Below are 22,320 nucleotides of genomic sequence, written 5' to 3' on the forward strand. Positions count from 1 at the left end.
GATAGATAGATAGATAGATAGATAGATAGATAGATAGATAGATAGATAGATAGAAGTGGTGGTGGGCCGCCTGGACCAAAACAATGCCAGGGCCGATTTTTTGTCCCAATCCAGCCCTGAATGAACCCTTCATGTACAGGTGCTCACAGACGGAGAGTAACATTAAGCACAGCTCCACAGACGTCAGGTGTGTGGCACTGAAAGGGTTAACCCTGATAGATTTTTGTTGAGTGAAGCATTTATTCACTCCCTAAAAGAATTCCATCACTGAAAACAGGATGCCACAAAAAAAGAAAGAAATTTTTTTTTCTTCCTTTCCTCAACAATGGGGGAAAAAGAGGCTTTCTTGTAGCCTGCAAGCTACTGCTTGCTGACGAACAGTCTTTACCAAGGTCAAGTTTTCTAAATGTTCTTTTATGCAGGGCATGTCAGGTGACGTGGGCTGTGGCACGACTGCACGCAAGACTTGAATGTTATGAGTGAACAAAGATGCTGATGTTGAGTTGGTATCACTGCAGACAATACTGGCCTTTTTGGTGTATCAGTAATTCATCAGAAATTGAAAAATCTCACACGCATTTCACCTCAACAGCAAAAGGACAGAAAAACAAGACATTAGCATTACGAATATTTTGGCTCATCAAGATTTTCTGCTTGAGATTTAAGCATATTTTTCCTTCTAAATTCTCATTATCATAATGCATAAAGTTGTTGTTTTGTACTTAAAATATAACAAATAGTACCATGATGAATAAATAACTTTACAATGTATTTAATATCCTATTTCTTTTCACATTACAACAAATTATACTTTTTGCTTGAGATTTAAGAACATTTTTCCTTCCAATTTCTCATTATTATAATGCATAAAGTTGTTGTTTTGTACTTAAAATATAACAAATAGTACTATGATGAATAAATACTTTACAATTTATATAATACACTATAGTATTTCTTTGTGGTTTGTGCATTACAACAATGATATTTTTTGCTTGAGATGCAAGTACATTTTCCCTTCCAAATTCTCATTACCTTAATGAACTGGGACATTTTACTGTCAAGTTATTTTTTATTTTTTTACTTAAAATATACAACTAATCCTACCATGATGAATAAATACTTTACAAATTATATAATATGTGACCCTGTTTGTGAAATCCAGGCTAAAGTCTCAAAATCTAATTATGAGATAACAAGCATCAAAGTTTGATTACAACCATTAACTTCACTATTATTTCAATCTTTGACATGGCCTTACTCAGAAAATAGTAAAGATATAAAGGTTATACTTTCACAGAATGTTCTACATCAGTGGTCTCAAACTCAATTCCTGGAGGGCCACAGCTCTGCAGAGTTTAGCTGTAACTCACACCTACTTGTAAGTTTCTAATAATCCTGAAAGACTTGATTAGTTGGATCAGGTGTGTTTGATTAGGGTTGGAGCAAAACTGTGCAGAGCTGTGGTCCTCCAGGAATTGAGTTCGAGACCACTGCTCTACATCTTTATGAAGGAGGATTTTATGTAGAAAACAGTAAATCACAAAAAAATGACTTAAGCTGGGTTTTCACAGGCAGGGTCATATATACTACTTATTTCATTTATTTAAGCCCATGTTCCCTTTTAAATTTCTATTAATGTAATGCACTGGCACATTTTATTGTCATGTCTTGTTTTTTTGGTACTTAAAACATACAACAAATACTCCCATTATGAATAAAGACTTCACAAATTATATAATACATTATTTCTTTTCAGATTACAACAGTGATATTTTTTGCTTGAGATTTTAGCACGTATTCCCATCCAAATTCTCATTACCATAATGCAGTGGGACACTTTACAGTAAAATTGTTTGTTGTACTGAAAATACACAACAATTACTTCCATGATGAATATATACTTTACATCATTTACATAACATACTTAGAAATAATGTACTATTTCTTTTTGCAGAAAAGAGACAGTATATTAAATAATTATTATATATTCTTAAAGATTTTGTTCATATATCTACAAATAATAATATACAATGTAATTTTACTATAAAATATAATATAAACTATTTACTGTATATCCTAGACCAAGCAATCTGGTTAGTTTGCCTATGGTAGTTACTCTTAAAACAAATACTATTTCAGAGCAAAAACTGTACATATATAAATATATGTAGTGGATATCATTAATAATTAGTGCAATGGACCAGCCTTAACCACGCAATATCAAATTGGATTGCATTATAATCAGTTACTTAATAAAAACAAAAACTGCTTTCTCCAGTAGCACCGAAATATGGCAAAATCTCCTTCATGAAAGGAGAAGGTGTCGAGTCTTCTCTTGTGTGTGTGAGCTGAATGGTAATATGCAAGTCGAGTCATTTGCAATCAGCCGGAAGGGCTTACTAATGAAATGGGCTGAGAGTGGAGGTAAAGAAAAATCAGCCACAAGGCACAACCCCCCATTTTGGATGAGTCATTTAGACCAGTATATGAATCAAAATACTGTATTTTGCTGATACAACCTTCAAAGACGTAAGTTTTTTTTGCGTACATGCTCTTTAAAGTTTAAATATGTCACGCACAACCATTTTCCCCAAATGGAGAATGCATGTAGTGTGCAGACAAAGTTAAACAATCATGTGTAAAACACCCTTATGGACAAAAGAGCATAAACATCTTAACAGTCACATAAAAGCATATGCCAACATTAGCAAGTTTTTCCAAAGCTAAACCCAGGACAGTTATAAAGCACAGGATTTAGTTAAAGTGTTTCCTTCAGGTAATTGATTCAGTATGTGGGGAAACACTTAGGTCAAGTCTTCATTTTTGGTGGACCATTTTGTTAGGGTTTATAAATGGACTGGCTCATTCCAACCAAGAACCACCCCTGGTTCAGAGACAGTACACTTTTATGACCAAAATGGGTAAGACGAAGTGCTGTGGGATGACTTGCTCGTCAAAGGTTAAAACTTGGCTTCAGTGGTTTGTTCAAATCACTAACCCTATGTATTAGACCTGTCAAAAAAAATTCGAATTTCGAATATTCGTCGAATTAAAAAAAAAAAAAAATCCACATTTTAGGTCTGCGTCAGCCGTCAGGCAGCCTTATCAGTGGCGCACGAAATGCGACGAAAATGTAAGTGTAATAGCATTTTAATGCTTTTGTTAGCCTATCCAGTTGAACCCACTAGATGCGGCGCTGCTACGTTGTTCATTCAATATATTGCGGAAAACGAGAGCATCAGTGTGGCAAAGATGTTGTTCACGGCGAAACTGAAACCAAGCCGTTCACACACAACGCATATTTATCACATTTTCTAGAGGGACATCTATCAGTGTTGCACTCGCATCTCGCACAAGAGAGTGGCATGTTTAGAAAGCCATGTAAAATGAATGTAAGTTCAACTTTTAAAAAACATGTCTCAAGACTTTATGGCGGTTTTCCCCATCCCACTGCATCTCATGTTTTTAAATGAAGAAAGTAGCCTACTCTTTGTGATTGGTTTCGGGTCCTTTCTATTAAACTATACATACATGCATGGTGCTGTTTTTTTTTTTTTTTAATTGTTTAAGCAACTTTATTAATTATATATTGTTTATAAACATTATGCACTTTTTTTCAAAGATAGTCGTGTTATTCTATTACACTTTGAAGAAACTGCATAATATTTTGCTCGATGCGCCCTCTTGTGGCCTCAGGAGAGAAGCCAAAAGCTTTTTTTCCCCCTAACTGAAATTATGCCTTTTAAATTCGAATATAATTCGAATTTTGATCATATTTAAGTGGAAAATTCAAATGTAGTTTTTCAGTCATTTTGACAGCCCTACTAAGTATGAGTAATAGTAAAAGTGATACTCGTCTTACCTGGGTGTCATCTGTCAACATGTTTTCATCCTGCATGGAACACTCATGTGTTTTGGGCAAAACACTGGATTTTACAGGGATGAGAAGAGTCTTCTTCATGAAGCCTTCATCAGTGCCCTAGAACAAAGCAGAAAACCTGTCAAGAACATGTCTGGGTCATATTTTACCCAAAAATGCAATGAATAAAATATATTTTTTTAATTATATACATTATAAAGGAATAGTTCACTCAAAAATGTAAATTTGCTGAAAATGTACTCCTCCTCAGGCCATCCAAGACGTAGAGGAGTTTGTTTCGTCATCAGAACAGATTTGGAGAAATGTAGCATTACATCACTTGCTCAGCAATGGATCCTCTGCAGTGAATGGGTGCCGTCAGAATGAGAGTCTAAACAGCTGATAAAAACATCACAATAATCCACGCCACTCCAGACCACCAATTAATGTCTTTAGCAGCGAAAAGATGTGTTTGCAAGAAAATAAGAAATCCACCACTAACTAGCTTTCAACTAAAATATGAGTTATGGGTTCTCTGTCCATAACATTGCTTTCTCCAGTGAAAAAGTCATCTCGTCTGAATCAGTAGAGAAATATGCACAGATCAAGCACCGTTCATATGCAAAAACAGTCCAAAACAGTTCTAAACAAATATGTCGATGAATTTTGATGTGAGAGAACAACAGGCGATGGACTTTTTCACTGGAGGAAGAGTTATTATGAATTATGGACATATTTTGTCAGAAGCAAAGTTTTACAGTTAAAATTACTTAAAAGATGAATTTGCTTCTTACGAACATGCAGCTTTTCACTTTATAAGATGTTAATTGATTGACTGACTGGAGTGGTGTGGATTACTTGTGGATTATTGTGATGTTTTTATCAGCTGTTTGGACTCTCATTCTGACGGCACCCATTCACTGCAGAGGATCCATTAGTGAGCGAGTGATGTAATGCTACATTTCTCCAAATCTGTTCTGATGACGAAACAAACTCATCTACATCTTGGATGGGCTGAGGGCGAGTACATTTTCAGCCAATTTAAATTTTTGGGTGAAATATTCCTTTAAACAAAGCCTATTTTTTATGTTCCTCAATTCACTAAAGCATCTGCTAAACACATAAATGTAATGTAAACAAAGTTGTATTACAGTCATTTTAAACATTACTGCAGTAAGAACCCAAAAAGTAGGGAGAATTTTAAGAGGGAATGTCATTGTCATTAAATTAATGTCAAAATACCAAATATCTTCAAAAATAGGCTTAATTTCCTTCATTAAAAGTCTTTCTTTCTTGACATGTTTTGTGAGATTCACACTTAAAGTTCTTTCTTTCATAATGATCTTCTAAGGAGAACAAGTAGGCCCAGACTTTGTGGAGTTACTCAGACATTCACTTCACCTTGATCTGCTCCCAGCTCCAGCCATCCTGGATGGTCTCAGAGTGTTGGAGAAAGAGCTGACAGCAAAGCTGGAAGGTCCTTTCATCCAGGTAACATGACGCAGGGTTTCTCTCAGCTGCCATCTGAGGGTAAGATTAAGCACATTTAAATGGCTAATAACTGAAGATCACTTCAACATCATGCTTCAAAACAAACATCACTGTTGATGTGAACATTGTAAAGTCAACATGAAACACCATTCCCAACCCATTTTACTTCTGTAATGTGATTTCCGGGTAAGATAAAATATGAGATAAGATAACGTGATTTTTTTCCATCAAGAGTTGATTGCACCATGAAGGCACGCTCATTGGAATAACATGCAAATTAAACATGCACAATTACACCAGGAATCTGTATTAAGAAAGCAAATTGGGACAGCTCTGTAGTTGACTAAGATCTCTCAACAAATCCACATGCACATTTGGAATCGTCGAAACACAAATTCCATCACAACTTTAGGTTGCTGGATCGCAGCAGTGGCTCTGGCTTCAATTACTCGAGAGGAAACGGTTGATTCGCTAAGTGGCCCTTTCCTGCTCATGCCTCGTTCACCCCCTCTGCATGAACCAGCAGAAATGAGAAACATCAAACAAACCCATTTATTTGCATCTTCACTGATCAGTCGGTTTAGTGAGCATCTACAACTCCAAACTAAATGGACACAACATTGATGATTAATTACAGCATATGAAGTGATAAACAAAATGTGCACACTCTTGAATGGATTAGCAGTGTCTGTGTGTCTAGCTATAGTCCAATTCTGACATGTGGGGAAAGGACAGTTCTTTAAATAAAGATTAGTACGTAATCAGAATTGAGATGGGATGAGCCACGTTTGAAACCATTCTTGATACATGCACACTTGTGAACTCAAAAAGTTGCTATGCTACTTGGCAAACATAGATTTTTTCAGAACTTTTTCACTTGCCAGAAAGATTGTGTATTCCATTTATTATGATGAATATACAGAATGAATATAATGGACTAAATGTTTGGAGAAGTCCTGCAAACTTCATCAGAAAGAAGTTTGTGATTTTCACTGAAGGGTACAGTTATGACATTTTGATTAATCATTACAATGTCAAAATAATAAAACAAATTTTTTTTAAAATTATAAATTAAGAATTGTGTACAAAATAATTTGTAACATGCATTTTAGAACATAGATTAAGAGTTTTCATTTCATGCTGACTTGAAGGTTTTAGTAAATATTACGAACTGCGAAGAACCATTATTGTGCGTCCAATTTCACTGTCAAGAGACAATAAAGAATAAAAGCATAAATATTATTTTTATGGTTGTTGCTAGTTTGTTATAATATAACATGGTGAATATAGCATGTACATGAATGTTTTTATAATACACAGCTGCACACTTAAAGGGATAGTTCACCCAAAAATTTTAATTCTGTCATCATTTCCTCACATCACCACTCACCAAGCAATTGATGGTAGCCATTGACTTCCACAGTATTTTTTTGGTTATCATCAACTGTTTGGTTACCAACATTCCTCAAAATATCTTTTTTAGGCTCAACAGAAGAAAGAAACTTGTACAGGGTGATTAAATGATTACAGAATTTTTATTTTTGGGTGAACTATCCCTTTAAATTTGGCCTAACAATCTTAACCACAGTTGCCACAGCCATATCACCCTGCAGCCTAAGACTGGTTACCCACTGAAGCTAAGCAGGGCTGAGCCTGGTCAGTACCTGGATGGGAGACCTCCTGAGAAAAGTAGGTTGCTGTTGGAACAGGTGTTAGTGAGGCCAGCAGGGGGTGCTCACCCTGTAGTCTGTGTGGGTCCTAATGCCCCAGTATAGTGACGGGGACACTATACTGTCAAAAAGCACCGTCTTTCGGATGAGACGTTAAATCGAGGTCCTGACTCTCTGTGGTCATTAAAAATCCCATGGCACTTCACGTAAAGAGTAGGGGTGTTACCCCAGTGTCCTGGCCAAAATTGCCCCCCTGGCCTTTGTCAATCATGGCCTCCTAATAATCCCCAACCACTTGATTGGCTCTATGACTCTCTCTCCTCTGCACCTGTAGCTGGTGTGTGGTGAGCGCACTGGTGCCGTTGTGCTGTGGCTGCCGTCGCATCATCCAAGTGGATGCTGCACACTGGTGGTGGTTGAGGAGAGACCCCCCCACGATTGTAAAGCACTTTGGGTCTACAACAATATACAATAAAAGCTCTATATAAATGCATCATTCATTCATTCATTCATAACAATTTTAGGGTAGCCTACATTTATATGACAACGATGTGCTTAAAAATGTGTTTTTCATGTACAGATGACCATGTTGTCAAAACGATCCCCATTCACACATATAAAATGCTGTATTATGCTCGTCAGGCCAGTAGTTGGCGGTCTCATTTTGGAGAGAAACACTACGCAAACATGTAATATGCATGCGCACGACATCACCCTTACTAGGGCTGCACGATAAATCGAAATGGAATCGAGATCGCGATTCGACAGAAGCGGCGATTGTCATGCGTATCTTTCAGTGAAGCACGGTTCTGTGATCAGCAGTAAATCTCCATCCAAAGGCCAGAGGGTGCTCTCGCGCTGAAACTCCAAATACGCCTCGCAGAAGAAACCCAGAAAATGTCTATCGCTGCAGCTGAATAAACAGAAGATTCAACTGCTTTCATTGATTCAACGTGACTAATAAACACACGACTACGGCAATATACGGTTTATCCGAGTTCTTATTATTATAATTTTCATTAAAATAAAGTATATTTATAATGCAATGCCTTTATCACTGCTTAAATACTATGAAATATGTTGCATGCCTTATTCTGTGTAAGAAGCCACGTCATCTCACAGAAGGATTTATTTCAAACACTCCACTGACATTATGAAGTGAGTTTGGAGTAAAAATATATTATTAAATGTGGTATTTTCACATGCTTTCAGATGGAGCAGCATTTACCTCACAGAGCCGTAGTTCACTGAGAAGCTATGCAAACAGCTGTCATTATCGCCAACGATTTCTTCCATTTCAGAATCGCGCAATAAAAGAAGTCCCGCCCCAAACTCACACCATTGGTTGAGTCAGTGTTGGACTACTCAAACAAAAAATTGAATAGCCTACTTAACGCCACTAAATTATAGTATTTCCACTATTTAACCTATGAATGATCTACATATAAACATCCATTTTAATATGCAGTTATCTCTGGTTATTACATTTTGATATGAAGTATTTTAACATCTAAAAATGACAATCACATTAAACTTACAAATATCAATATTTCATTCTATTGACTTCTCAGTTACGACGACAGCCTCCTGAAACTTTACAGCCTGAATCAGATCAGGAATCTTAGACATGTTTCCAGGGAGCACCCTTTACTGATATTGACGTTACATAAAGCGTTATATGGCGTCTTAATGGAGCTGAGCTCGAATATACTACAGCGCAGATCAACATAAAGGACGGAACAACAGTTTGAGCATCAGCTCTCGTGGCGCTTCAACCGTGCAGCACTCGAGAGCACTTATTTATAAAGTAAGCAGCAACGTTGATGTGGTAACTGCATTGCACGTCTTTTGACATTGTTGTAATTTCTAAAACGCCGGCTGCCTGACATTTTACATTGCTGCTGCATGACTCGGAGCTGTCAGAAAGAACATCCACACCAGCGCAAACTGCTCTATCGCTCTGTCTTACCATGATCTCACACGGCTACTTCCGGGATCCTGAAGCGCGGAGGGGGTGCAACGGAACAGCCAGTGTTATTCAGCACAGGCGGTTTCAAGCCGCCCACTTTCGGGGGGAAAAAGCACAACGCAGACATCAGAGGACAGAGAGCAGTTAAAACACTCGCCAAAATAATATACACAACCGAAAAGAGAAAAGATCAGCGTCCACAACGAGGGACTTTCTACCAAACTAAAGATTTGACGCATTTTTAGTTGACCAATGCAGTGAATCCACATTTCGATCCATAGTGTATTCTATTTATAAAGACTTTTTAGTAGTAAGAGGGCAGAGAATAAAACAAGGACCCTTAAGGGTCTTCCAGTGATCTTAGCTTCAAATATAACAGGTTGAATATTACAGTAGCTAACAGTACATTGACAACAAAAAGTATAGTTTAGGACTTAAGAGGGGGTTACTTGTATTATTTACAATCTTTTACTGAATTTTTGTTATCTGAAAAATATGTGTTATACTTTTATATGATTTTATACATTACTATTTTTAGTTGAAAATGGTGTAGCATAAGCGCACCCTCAGAAACACTGACTGTATTCACACAGGTTTCCCCCACAAACATGCACCAGCTGCCATTGGTCAGAAAGATAGTCCCGCCCCAAACTCACACCATTGGTTGAGTCAGTGTTGGACTACTCAAACAAAAAATTGAATAGCCTACTTAACGCCACTAAATTATAGTATTTCCACTATTTAACCTATGAATGATCTACATATAAACATCCATTTTAATATGCAGTTATCTCTGGTTATTAAATTTTGATATGAAGTATTTTAACATCTAAAAATGACAATCACATTAAACTTACAAATATCAATATTTCATTCTATTGACTTCTCAGTTACGACGACAGCCTCCTGAAACTTTACAGCCTGAATCAGATACAGGCGCAGATCAACATAAAGGACGGAACAACAGTTTGAGCATCAGCTCTCGTGGCGCTTCAACCGTGCAGCACTCGAGAGCACTTATTTATAAAGTAAGCAGCAACGTTGATGTGGTAACTGCATTGCACGTCTTTTGACATTGTTGTAATTTCTAAAACGCCGGCTGCCTGACATTTTACATTGCTGCTGCATGACTCGGAGCTGTCAGAAAGAACATCCACACCAGCGCAAACTGCTCTATCGCTCTGTCTTACCATGATCTCACACGGCTACTTCCGGGATCCTGAAGCGCGGAGGGGGTGCAACGGAACAGCCAGTGTTATTCAGCACAGGCGGTTTCAAGCCGCCCACTTTCGGGGGGAAAAAGCACAACGCAGACATCAGAGGACAGAGAGCAGTTAAAACACTCGCCAAAATAATATACACAACCGAAAAGAGAAAAGATCAGCGTCCACAACGAGGGACTTTCTACCAAACTAAAGATTTGACGCATTTTTAGTTGACCAATGCAGTGAATCCACATTTCGATCCATAGTGTATTCTATTTATAAAGACTTTTTAGTAGTAAGAGGGCAGAGAATTAAACAAGGACCCTTAAGGGTCTTCCAGTGATCTTAGTTTCAAATATAACAGGTTGAATATTACAGTAGCTAACAGTACATTGACAACAAAAAGTATAGTTTAGGACTTAAGAGGGGGTTACTTGTATTATTTACAATATTTTACTGAATTTTTGTTATCTGAAAAATATGTGTTATACTTTTATATGATTTTATACATTAAAAATACATTTAAAACTTGTATAGTATGGAATGATCTAACCAACCAACTAGTCGAGATGAAAAGAATTAAGTCAGCGCTTCCATAATTTTATGTATTCCAGATTGAAACGGGGAACGAATGCATGAAAGGAACTGATTGATTGGTGAAAAGTGTGTGTTACCAGGACCCAATTTTGGTAAAACAATGGCTGAGCTGCATATTTACTCATAGTATTTCTGCCATATGTTAGTATACTAGTATGGTATTCCAAAATCAACCAATGGCAGAGTAGCGATTTCGCTATTGTTTAACATTATCCAATAGCATGTGTGGCCTACCTGACACAGGTGGAAAGGGAACGGTATTTCAGTAGAAGTGTATTGTATTTTGATCAGTTTATGAAGAAAAATATGTTATTTTATTTGCAATATCATGCAATCGATGGATCATCCACAATAAGATGAAGAAAGTGCATTAGGAAATAAATAGGTAAGTAAACAGTCCATTTTGATTTGATGTTGACTGTCACATTGACTGTTTACAAGCACAAGAATGTTCGTATGTCAGATTTGTGTAAACACAACCAGATTGCAATAAGAACATTAAGCCAACATTCCAGTTTCTAAACATGAAAATATACATTTTGATAAAAAAATTTCCTTTATTTGAAATTTCAAACATATAAATTTATATTATATAGCCTACTGTTTTAAAATATTTAGCCAGAATTTGATAAAAGTAGTTAAGCCTCTACTTTAGTTCGACATTGTGTAAATCCCATTTGTCTGAAAATATCTCAGTAATCTAAGGGTGTATTCACACCTGTCTTGTTTGGTTAGATTGAATCGAACTCAAGTTCGTTTACCCTCTTGGTGCGGACCTTCTTGGCAGGTGTGAATACAGCAATCACATTCGGTTGTGGACCAAACAACCGTACCGAGGTGGTTTCGGTCCACTTCCAAACGTACTCTGGTACGGTTAGTTTATTTTGTGTCTATTACTAAGTGCAAATATCTGGATTACTGTAAGGGTAGGTTTAGGGTTGGGGTAGATGTAGACGTTAATAAAACACAATCTAATAGGTAGAAAAAATTATTTATTGTTGCTTTCCGGTAGCTGTATCCCTTCTAGCCACAACTGCCAATATAACACATAATTACTGTATTTGCATTACTGTAAGGGTAGGTTTAGGGTTGGGGTAGGTGTAGACATTAATAAACCATAATTTGACAGGTATCATTTTTCGTTGTCGAATTGTACTACCCACTGTTTTAATGGGAGGTAGCAAAATCTGACAGGGTAGCACAAATCGACAGAACACCGGGTTCGAGTCCGACTTTTGCCGAGCTCGCTCTTCTCACTTTTCCCATCACATATCACATTCAAATTTATTTTCAATAAAAATGAAGAAGAAAATGCTCTAAAAGTGGAAGTAAAGTGCCTAACGAGTGTTTAATAATTTAATTTAATTTTAATAAATATAATCATTTACACTCTATGTTATTATTGCATCATATTAATGTACAACAATACTGAGGTGCAAATAGTATGTATCCGCCAGTAGAAAGTATAAATAGCATCTATTTATTATTTACACTTATTGCAAAGAACTGCTACTTTTACATGGTAAATAGAATATATCACTATTTTTTACACTAAGTGTAAATAGCATCTAGAGACATTTTCAGCCCATGCCCACACAGATCCCATAAAGGTCCCATATGTTCAAACCTATATGGGACCCACATTGTGAAACACACATGGGGCCCACATACATTGCCCATTTGTCAGCATAGATCCCATAAAGGTCCCATATGTTCAAACCTATATGGGACCCACATTTTGAAACACACATGGGGCCCACATACATTGCCCATTTTCAGCCCATGCCCACACGGAACCCATGCTGCCCGGGTATAACCCATATGGGGCCCACATATCAATGTTGGCTGGGACTTAGCCTACTGTAAATATAGGATCTATCACTAAGAAAGTATGCTAATTCCACTTAGTGTAAATAGCCGGTGCTGTATTTTTCTTACCCTATTGGCAGATCATTTGTAAAATAAGAAAAATGCACTTATAATATTATTATTATTATATATTTTTTTTTGCCCGTGGGATAACATGGAAATGAATAGCCTATTCAATAACCTACCTCGGGTGCTGTTGCCATGGTGAATCGGAGCTCCATTGATCATGGCTTTTCATAGTCGTGGTGCACGCGCTAAAAGTCAAGCTACTCCGAGTCGATTGAACTAACTCAATTCAGCTGTTCTGAAACCGAAAACTCAAGAGTTTCCCATCTCAGAGTAAGTCAACTCAGAGTTCAAGTTTTAACTCAGAGTTGGTTGAACCTCCTTATTGAAACGGGCCCCGGGTGTGAATACACCCTAAGTAATCAGATCAATTATTATTTACATTAAAAGCATGTTTATTACCTCTCAGTCATTTATCCATTTCTAGGTAGTATTATTTTGCTGTCTAAACTGCTGTAGTGCCATTCATCAATTTTTTAGAAGACAAAACAAACATTATGCAAAACCATTATCTCTATTACTTCATGAAGAGATGTGTATTTTTTTTTGTACGACCCACATAATCTTACTTCAATCATCTGTACAAGCAGAAGCTGAAGAATCCGCTCCACATTTGCCATTTCACTTTAAATTTGGCCAGTGACAGTAGAGGGTGTGATTGCTTGTGAGGGGAACAGCCAGTTGTTTAAAATCCCTCTCAGTACGGTTTCAAATTCCCCTCAGTGCTGGGTATGACTGTGCGTGTGTGTGTGTGTGTGTGTGTGTGTTCCACAGACAGAGTGCTGGAGATAAGAAAGGGGTTGTGTTTCTGTTGGGGCGGGGCTGAGTAACTGTCACTCACTCGAGTTACCCAACAAAATGGGCGTTCCTTCTCGGCGCTCCGTCCAATGAGAGCAATCGCTCCTGTAGTCACCATGGTGACGGGGTTGTGTCCGGGGAGGCTGTGATGGGTTGACAGGTGCGTGACAATCGGAGCTCTCTGCAAGCATGTACGCCAAAGGCAAGAGTAACAACGTACCGTCCGACAGCCAAGCGAGGGAAAAGTAAGTTTTATTTATGAGGGGGGAGGGGGGGAATCTCTATAATGAAGACAGCGCGCGGACAGACTTTTAACAAGCGGCGGATACGCTCTGTTCCTCGGATGCTGTGTTGTCTCTGACAGCGCTTGTAGTTCGTGCAAGAAAGTTGTCGGAATTTCTAGCGTCTAATTAACGCGACACGCCGCCTTTAGTAAACGTATAGCACGCGCAGAAGTTAAGAGATGCGAAGAATAAACTTCATATGTGGACTATCGATAAAAAGAGTACATTTCTGCATCAGTAAATATTTATTTATGCATGCAAAGTTGCTATATAGCTCATTTGAAGGATTTCTACGTCTCATTTTTGTATTGGAATAAGGTGAGTACACAAGTTTTTTGGCTTTAAAATAAAAGTGCATGGTAAGATATGGTACATACCCGTTTACAAGTTTAAAAGCCGATTTCAGCTAGTCAGGTAAGCTGAGAAAAAGAAAAGAAAAGAAAAAAATTAATGGTAACCATCCCTTGTTAAAAGTACGAACTGTGTTTCTGTATTCCGTGCGCTCGCGCGATTGGCGTTCCGGTCTGAAAAGTTCCAGCGCAAGCGAGCGAGAGCAGTATAGCGCGCGAAAGAGTATGATTGACGTCTCAGCGTGAAAAGTTCCAGCGCGCGCGAGACTTCTTCTTAGTGGCGGTTATTTTTTCGCTGTTATATAAGGATTTTGGCTGCGCGCGAATCTCTGTGAAGATGGTGGTGGCACGAGAGGTCCGTCGACCTGAGGAAAAGATTTATCTGTATTGAATGTCATTTTACAATATTTCATTTATGGGTATGTTTATTTCGTTTGATGGTGTCTGAAATGGAGAAACTTGCTAAACAGGGAAAGATAGAGTTTGAGTGATCTTTAAATGATGTCCGGTACACTTACAACGGTCATCTGAGGGAATATCTCTATTTAAGAGCGTCCAAAATACATTTTTAATGAATATATTGCAGATTTAGTTATAAATGTTAGAAATATGTCATATTGAAATGTGTTTGGCCTAATGTGGAGATTTTAGAGTATCCTAGAAGGATGTCTAGCACACCTTAAAGGGGTCATATGATGCGATTTCAAGTTTTCCTTTCTCTTTGGAGTGTTACAAGCTGATTGTGCATAGATAAGAGCCCTGAAGTTGCAAAGACTAAAGTCTCAAAACCAAAGCAGCTGTCTTAACCGTGGCTTGTGTACTGCAAACACATACCAGCTTCATCACTGTGTCTGTCACGCGACTCTGTTCCCCTTTCGGGCTCTGTCTTTACATTTATTTTGAAAGATGAAGCTTGCGATTATGGTAAGGGGCGTTACATTTCCGACGAGTGCTTGCGGTGTTCGGCCAATCACAATGCACTGGGTCAGCTGGCCAATCAGAGCAGACTGCGCTTGTCGGAAGGAGGGACTTTGTAGAAAATGAAGCATTTGAGAGAGGTAGTGTACAGTATGTTAAAAGTTTTTTGAACATTAAAGCATGTCAACATATTCTGTTACACCAAATACACCAAATAATGATCTTTAAAAAAGCATCATATGACCCCTTAGAAATATGTCATATTGAAATGTGTTTGGCCTAATGTGGAGATTTTAGCGTATCCTAGAAGGATGTCTAGCACACCTTAAAGGAGTAGTTCACTTCCAGAATGAAAATTCTGTCATCATTTTCTCACCCTCCTCTTGTTCCAAACCTGTATAATAATAATAAAAATGTTGGGGGGAAAAACTAAAAATGTTGGTATCCGATCACCATTGACTTCCATAGTAGGAAAAAAAAATACTATGGAAGTCAATGATGCTCATCAATTGTTGGGATACCAACATTTTTCAGAATATCTTCTTTTGTGTTCAACAGAAGAAAGAAACTCATACAGGTTTGGAACAAGTGGAGGGTGAGTAAATTATGACAGAATTTTCATTCTGGAAGTGAACTAATCCTTTAAACCATTCTGATAAACATTGCTAGGAGCAGAGCCGGTGCCATGGGGGGCGTCGCCCCCTCACTCAAGACTATTAGACTATCCCGCCCCCTCACCCAAGATGAGTGTGAAAATAGATTATGACATATAATGGTTTATTTAAATAATATAGTTGCCAAATGCATAGGCTTTCTAGCATTAATATAATGCTAGCAACAATTTAGGCCAGTCCATTTCACAAAGTCGCATTTTAATTGTTACATCTCTGACACAAATTCCTGTGCAAGCGGTGCAACTAAGAATACAGCACTACTTAGTAAGCTTTGATAAAATCATTTTTTAATGTATGATAGAGGGCTAGATGATCGTAGTTAATTAGGCTAATTATTTCGCTGTATTGTTATTGTTCGTTGCTGTTCAAGTTGTTCTAACTTAAAATGATGCATCTGTTAAATGGGTCACAATGAATGTATTATGTCAGGGAATCGGTCGCAATGAGCTTGTGTTTCATTGTAAAGTAGACACAATTAAGTAATTCTGGTGGTTGTGGTGGTATCACTTGTCTGTATTTGTGGTAAAACTGCTGCCTATGATGTAGGGGTGTGCGATATACAGTGGGTACGGAAAGTATTCAGACCCCCTTAAATTTTTCACTCTTTGTTATATTGCAGCCATTTGCTAAAATCATTTCAGCTATTTTTTTCCTCATTAATGTACACACAGCACCCCATATTGACAGAAAAACACACACATGACATGAAATTAAGAATTCTTTCCCATGGCTTATTCATTCATTCATAAATAAATATTTATTACATGGCTCTCTGGAATACTTGATTCTGATTGGTCAGTTGTGACATTATTGGTCAGTGCGTTATTCCCCAATAATAACTGTCATCATTAGCAACATTGGTCTGAATACTTTCCTGTATACTGTATATCGTCTGCGATAATATCGTAATTGTTGTTTTAACGATGTGCGATTTGACATTATCGAGTATTTTGCAAAAACCATTCAAAACATCCCTACAGAGCGCATGCATGCATTATGTGAAGTCTAGACTAGTGCGTGAGCGCATTTAGTGTGTTTTCTTTCACTGCATGATTCAGTCTATTAAAATGCATTTAGAATGATCACAAATTCAAGACATGATTGCAGAAGATTTATATATTTATACCACTTCATATAGTTATTCAATTTCACACGAAGAGTGTCGGTTTTTTTAACGATTACAAATGTGACATTGAATTCAATAAACAATAAGTTAATTAAGAGACTTACGTTTTAGACACCATATTGCTGGTTTTTGCTCTATTTCGCTAACAAAAATCATTCCGAATACAGCCACAGTGCTGTTTTGTGTCTCTGAGCAACATGACGGTGTTTCGTTCTTGAATGAATCATCCGTTTAAATGATTCGGTTCAATCGCAATGACGCACTTATTAACAGTGATTTGCTGCCACCTGCTGGCGGTTTTAATTTCACATTTCGGCTTTTTCTTTCTTTTTTTGTGTGAATTTTTTCATGTTTTAAATAATTTCAAATATCAGTATTCAACGTTTTATGTTTAATATATCAAAACATTATTTATGCATTTGTAATTGCAGGTTAAATGCATTCATGTCTTGCATTAAACAAAATACATGTGTGTAAATACATCTAAATGCCACTTCAGATGCAGCTTCTGTGTTGATTTCATTTGCTTGGTAACAGCCCAAATGTCTTATTATTCTAATTCCCTGATTAAATGTAAGAATTTGACTCAAAAAATGGCTTTATAAAGGTAAAAATGCCCATAAAATGCAAAAATCAGTTAATCAGATTAATTTCTATCAGTATGAACTGACCACCACACAGAATATGAAGAATATTAAAAACATTAGGAGTCAGCTGTCTTCGGCAGTCCTTAAGGTACCGGCACAATAACACACTCAGCAAAATATCGTCTAATTATCATTATCGATAAAATCCCAGAAAATATAGAGATATAATTTTTTGTCAATATCGCACACCCCTACTATGATGACATATTTATTTCCTGGATGTCAGATTTTTGAATTTGGTGGCTATGCGATTTAGTTTTATTCAATACTCTGCCTTCTGTATTTGCTAAGTAGCTTTTAGTAGGGTCATTCACTCAGAACGTGTTTTTTCATTCCACTGCTGTACTTTTCCATTGTATTTCAATGTAAATGCGCTACTCGACGTCTTGAATGCTGCGCTCTCGTCTCAGGTCTTTATAGCAGCTTCTCACGCATAATTCTCGTGCATAATGCATCATTCTAAAACACGGCGCTCAAGTTCAAAGAAATTCAGCTTCTAAAAGCTTCTGTCTCTAGACCTTGCAAAAAAACAACAAACTTCCACTGACCTGTCTCGCGACCAAAACACTAACTGTGTGAACCCTGTATTCTAATAGTTGTAGTAGATTACGGTCTGACAAATACATGAATGGGCCACATATGTATTTTTTTTTTTTTTACTTTTACTTTGTGCTAGCCTATGTCATCGCCCCCTTTCGTCACCTCAGCAGCCCCCTCATCAGTGCTGCGCTGGCGCCGGCTCTGGCTAGGAGTCTCCAAAAATACCTTTATCATGAATATATTAAAGGACATGTGTCTGTATTTTAAAATATGTTGTATTAGAGTGTATTTGGTTTGTCAGTGTGGAGATTTTAGAGTGTCATCACTGCTGAGATGATGTCTTGGACATGGGAACTTATTTGACAAGTGTCAGTCAATCAGAAAGTGTCACCTCACCCGTTGATTTCCTGTGGTCTAAAACTGAATTAGTATTCTCATATCGCCTTTGTTGTCAGCTTGAACACACACAGTTTTGTCTTCCTGCAGTGAGGTCTGGTCTTGAAGTAATTAGCAATTATTGCAGTTTCATTCAGGCCAGTGTCTTGTGGGACATGTGTGGACTTGTGGTTTTTCGATGAAAACTCTCCAGCATTGGATTTGAGCTTGAGAAAGCAGTTTTGCTGGTTATGAGATTTTCTTACTGCTTCTCGCTCTTTCTAAATGAATTTTTCTGCCATTTGTGGTTCTTTATTTGTGCTGGGAATGCTTTAGGATTTCAAAAATAATCACTGTTGTATAACTTTCTGTTAATTTTCGCTGCTTTCTTTCAAATTTTGGGGTTTTGCCACTTTTATTTACAGGGACAGTGTAGAATAGACAGAAAATCATGAGAAGAGAGAGAAGGAATGGGAAAGTGATGCATGAACTCAAACCCACATCTCCCATATGAGCATGACAGAGCACATACGCTAACAGCCATGGCTCCTATACATTGTCATTCGTTTCAGTTTTTTCTTGACTAAAAACTTAGATGATCTTAATCTAAAATCCAAGTGTAAAATTTGCATATACAGGGCTCCCACAGCCTTAGAAATCGAGAATCCGGGTGATTTCCAGACCTAGAAAGCTTGTGAATATTAACAAAACGAAGTCTTTAAGACATCTTGTAATCTTTTTTTGAGAAATATGTACTTATTTATGTTCAGATTTAAAATGTTTAGAAATTGCCTAGAAATGGTTATTTGTGCTTAAAATCCTTATCCAAATTAAAAAAAAAAAAATCCAGTAACAAAAACATCTTAAAGTCACATCAGTTATTGGTCAAAAAGTGTGGGAACCCTGTATATGATCATTGTGAATGGACACAATTGCATGTGGTTATTTTTATGAATGGTCAGTCATTTTATGCATTGGCTGAAAGTGTGGGAATGGAAAGATGAAATCCCGATGGAAGTTTGACTCATGCTGCATGTGATTTTTAATTGCACATTCAGTGTGAATGAAAAGCTTTACCTGTAATGTACGGATTAAACCGATATTTAGTAGACAGACTGTATTTAGTTAATTGTTTTCAGAGATCACAAGCTGGTTTTAATCATCTAATAGAATGTCTTTTTGGAAAGCAAATTTCAGCATCGAATGGATAAAAGTGTGATGTCGATAAGTGACAAAGGAGGCTTTTGACAATGTTTTATTTGATAGGAAGTGCAGAATCAGTCAGTTCTGTTTTAACACTTAAGCTGTTTGAATTTGACAACCGCTAGACTGTATGGTGTTGTAGCACCAGCAGGTTTAAAGAGGTGACGGCTTTGAGAAGATCACAGTACCTTTTATCTTTTCTCTTGAAAGAAAAGTGGACAAGTGGTTAACTGTCAAGGAGGATGGTTTGTGTGATGTGAGGAAGGAAAAAAAATGAAAAACTCAAAGCTTATGTCCCAGTGGCTTGAAAAGCATACATAGCACAGAATTAATCTGTTCCATCGTTGATGGAAGTTAGGCTTCGTTTTTAGTTCGGCGATTACCATAAACATAACCTTCTCAATGAACACATTTAGTCCTGAAACATACCACATGGACGCTTCTAGCTGCACAAGCTCAATTTCACACAATGTTGCATTTTCGTTTATGCAATAGGCACTATAACGAGCATTAGCTTAAATTGTCATCTTCTATGATTGCGTTTCTCTTCCATGTCAGGTACGATGATGGGAAAGCAACAGTTGGAAGATAATACTGCTGGGCAAGTTAAACACGTTTATAGCTAACTACCTGAAACCAGTGTAATGGCACAGACGGTAAATTTTTTTATGTCTATTATTTTGCCGATTTACACACAATACAATTCAATGAGATTAGATGAAAATAGATACAATTATTTGATTTGATTTTAGTAAAAAAATCTGCAAAACAGAATTGAAAACTGATTACCTGTTGACTAAGTTGTTTGCATATTTTTGAATTGATAATCTCAAAATAGCCACATATTGGCAGATTAATTGGAATATCGAAAATTTTTGGTATATGACTACTACTGAGGTTTGTTACTGCCACAAATGCAAAAATTTGTGTTTAGTTTATACTAGTGGTTGAACGACATATTGGCCAATCAATCAGCCAATACCTGCCATTTTTTAATTGTTTTTCCAATTGGTTTAATTGTCAAAGTGTTGGAAGCAGGACTTTTATTTTGACAGCGCCTGAACGCATGTAGCTCCTTTTCTCCATCTTCATTAGTTTACTGTCTCTGTTTAACAGTACTGTCTAATAAATTATTAGATATAACTTTTAATAGACAGAACAGTATTGTAGTGTTTGCTTTTCTATTATTAGTGATACGGGGGGGGGGGGGGGGGGGGTTAAAGCTATAATACTTTTTCATCTAATGTCAACTTTAAACAAATACTCATTTATAATTTAAAGAAGTCTAAAATTTTATGGTTATATATTATGATGACTATAAAATGACGATGATGATTATTATTACTAAATAAACATTTTTAATAAATATTGCTATTGTAATTTCACAGTAAAAAATTTATATGAAAAATACTTTACAGTACTACTTTAAAATTATAATACTAATATTTATGGCTGTTTTAAACATTGATGTTTTTACTGTGACTTTTTAATGCATTTTTTATTTTTTGACAACAAAAGAGAGGTTTATATGTGCTTTCAAAGCATTTAAGATGAAGATGGTTCATGCATATTGTATTCCCATAAAATAGTGGTCGACCAATATACCGCCAAGGCCGATATCTGGCATTTTTCAAATATCTGCATCGGCTGATACGTTTTTACTGTTTGGCCGATGTGTTCGAGGCACTTTTATTTTGATGGCGTCGAGAACGGCTGCGGCAGCGCCTGAGTGAGCACACACCGCTCACATTCTCCCTCTTGTTCGCTGTTGTCATTCAGTTCTGTCTAACACGGATAGAAGTCTATCTAATAATCAGATATAACTGTTAAACAAAGGAATTAAAATGTATACAAAAAAGTATTATAACGATTGCTTTAATATTATTATTAATAGAAAGGCAAACATTATATTTTGCGTCAGCATTCCGCAAATACGCATTTATATAATTTAAACAAATCTTTGAATGACTACTGAACATTTCATTTCACAAACCTTGCAGACTTAGTCGAATCTAGTTGAGATCTTGTGAAGTGTGCATGTGACCTGCATGATTGTGTGTTCTGTTTATTTTACACGATTATTTTTTAATCCATTTTCAAATTATTTCAAATTTCTTAAATACTCAATCAACGTAAACTCAGCACACCTGAAACACGATAGGTGCATGTGAACAAAATCAAACAAAAAGTTGACTCAAAAATAAGTCATTTGATGTGCATTTGTCTGATGAAGGTCAGTGGACAGAAACGTTGCGTTTAATAAAGTTTAAGAATTAGCAAGTGCTGGTTCGTTACTTAAAGGGGTCATATGATGTTGCTAAAAAGAACATTATTTTGTGTATTTGGTGTAATGAAATGTGTTTATGCGGTTTAAGGTTCAAAAAACACATTATTTTCCACATACTGTACATTATTGTTTCTCCTCTATGCCCCGCCTTTCAGAAACGCGTCGATTTTTACAAAGCTCATCGGTCTGAAAAGCAAGGTGTGCTCTGATTGGCCAGCTATCCAGTGCGTTGTGATTGGCCGAATACCTCAAGCGTGTGACAGTAATGTTACGCCCCTCACCATATTGTGATGATGCCCTGTCAGGCCGGAGCGATGATTCAAAAACATGAAAACCCATTATACATGAGGCATTTGTTGCATCCAGTGGGGACATAATTACGGATTATAATG

At 36.9% G+C, this 22,320-nt stretch overlaps 2 protein-coding genes across 4 annotated transcripts in view; one reads left to right on the forward strand and one right to left on the reverse strand.

The window, feature by feature from the left end:
• The window catches only part of LOC107589034 (ubiquitin-like-conjugating enzyme ATG10), a 27,022-nt gene extending 17,990 nt beyond the window's left edge, over positions 1-9,032 (reverse strand). Inside the window, exons 1-3 of one of the 2 annotated variants that reach the window (XM_016277329.1) lie at positions 8,990-9,032; positions 5,261-5,383; positions 3,863-3,979 (exon numbers count right to left, since the gene is read on the reverse strand). In XM_016277329.1, the coding sequence (XP_016132815.1) occupies positions 3,863-3,979; positions 5,261-5,383; positions 8,990-8,992 (243 nt within the window). In that variant the 5' untranslated portion in view covers positions 8,993-9,032. Of the gene's footprint in view, positions 1-3,862; positions 3,980-5,260; positions 5,384-7,014; positions 7,028-8,989 lie in introns of those variants that run through there. The other variant, XM_016277330.1, reaches the window with a different exon arrangement.
• Positions 9,033-13,649: 4,617 nt separating this feature from the next.
• The window catches only part of LOC107588979 (single-stranded DNA-binding protein 2-like), a 42,322-nt gene continuing 33,651 nt past the window's right edge, over positions 13,650-22,320 (forward strand). Inside the window, exon 1 of one of the 2 annotated variants that reach the window (XM_016277272.1) lies at positions 13,650-13,769. In XM_016277272.1, coding sequence (XP_016132758.1) covers positions 13,714-13,769 — 56 coding nt within the window. In that variant the 5' untranslated portion in view covers positions 13,650-13,713. Of the gene's footprint in view, positions 13,770-13,791; positions 14,127-22,320 lie in introns of those variants that run through there. The other variant, XR_001609635.1, reaches the window with a different exon arrangement.

This window comes from Sinocyclocheilus grahami, unplaced genomic scaffold (assembly GCF_001515645.1).
Source record: "Sinocyclocheilus grahami isolate Dianchi unplaced genomic scaffold, SAMN03320097.WGS_v1.1 scaffold110.1, whole genome shotgun sequence".
Lineage (NCBI taxonomy): Eukaryota > Metazoa > Chordata > Actinopteri > Cypriniformes > Cyprinidae > Sinocyclocheilus > Sinocyclocheilus grahami.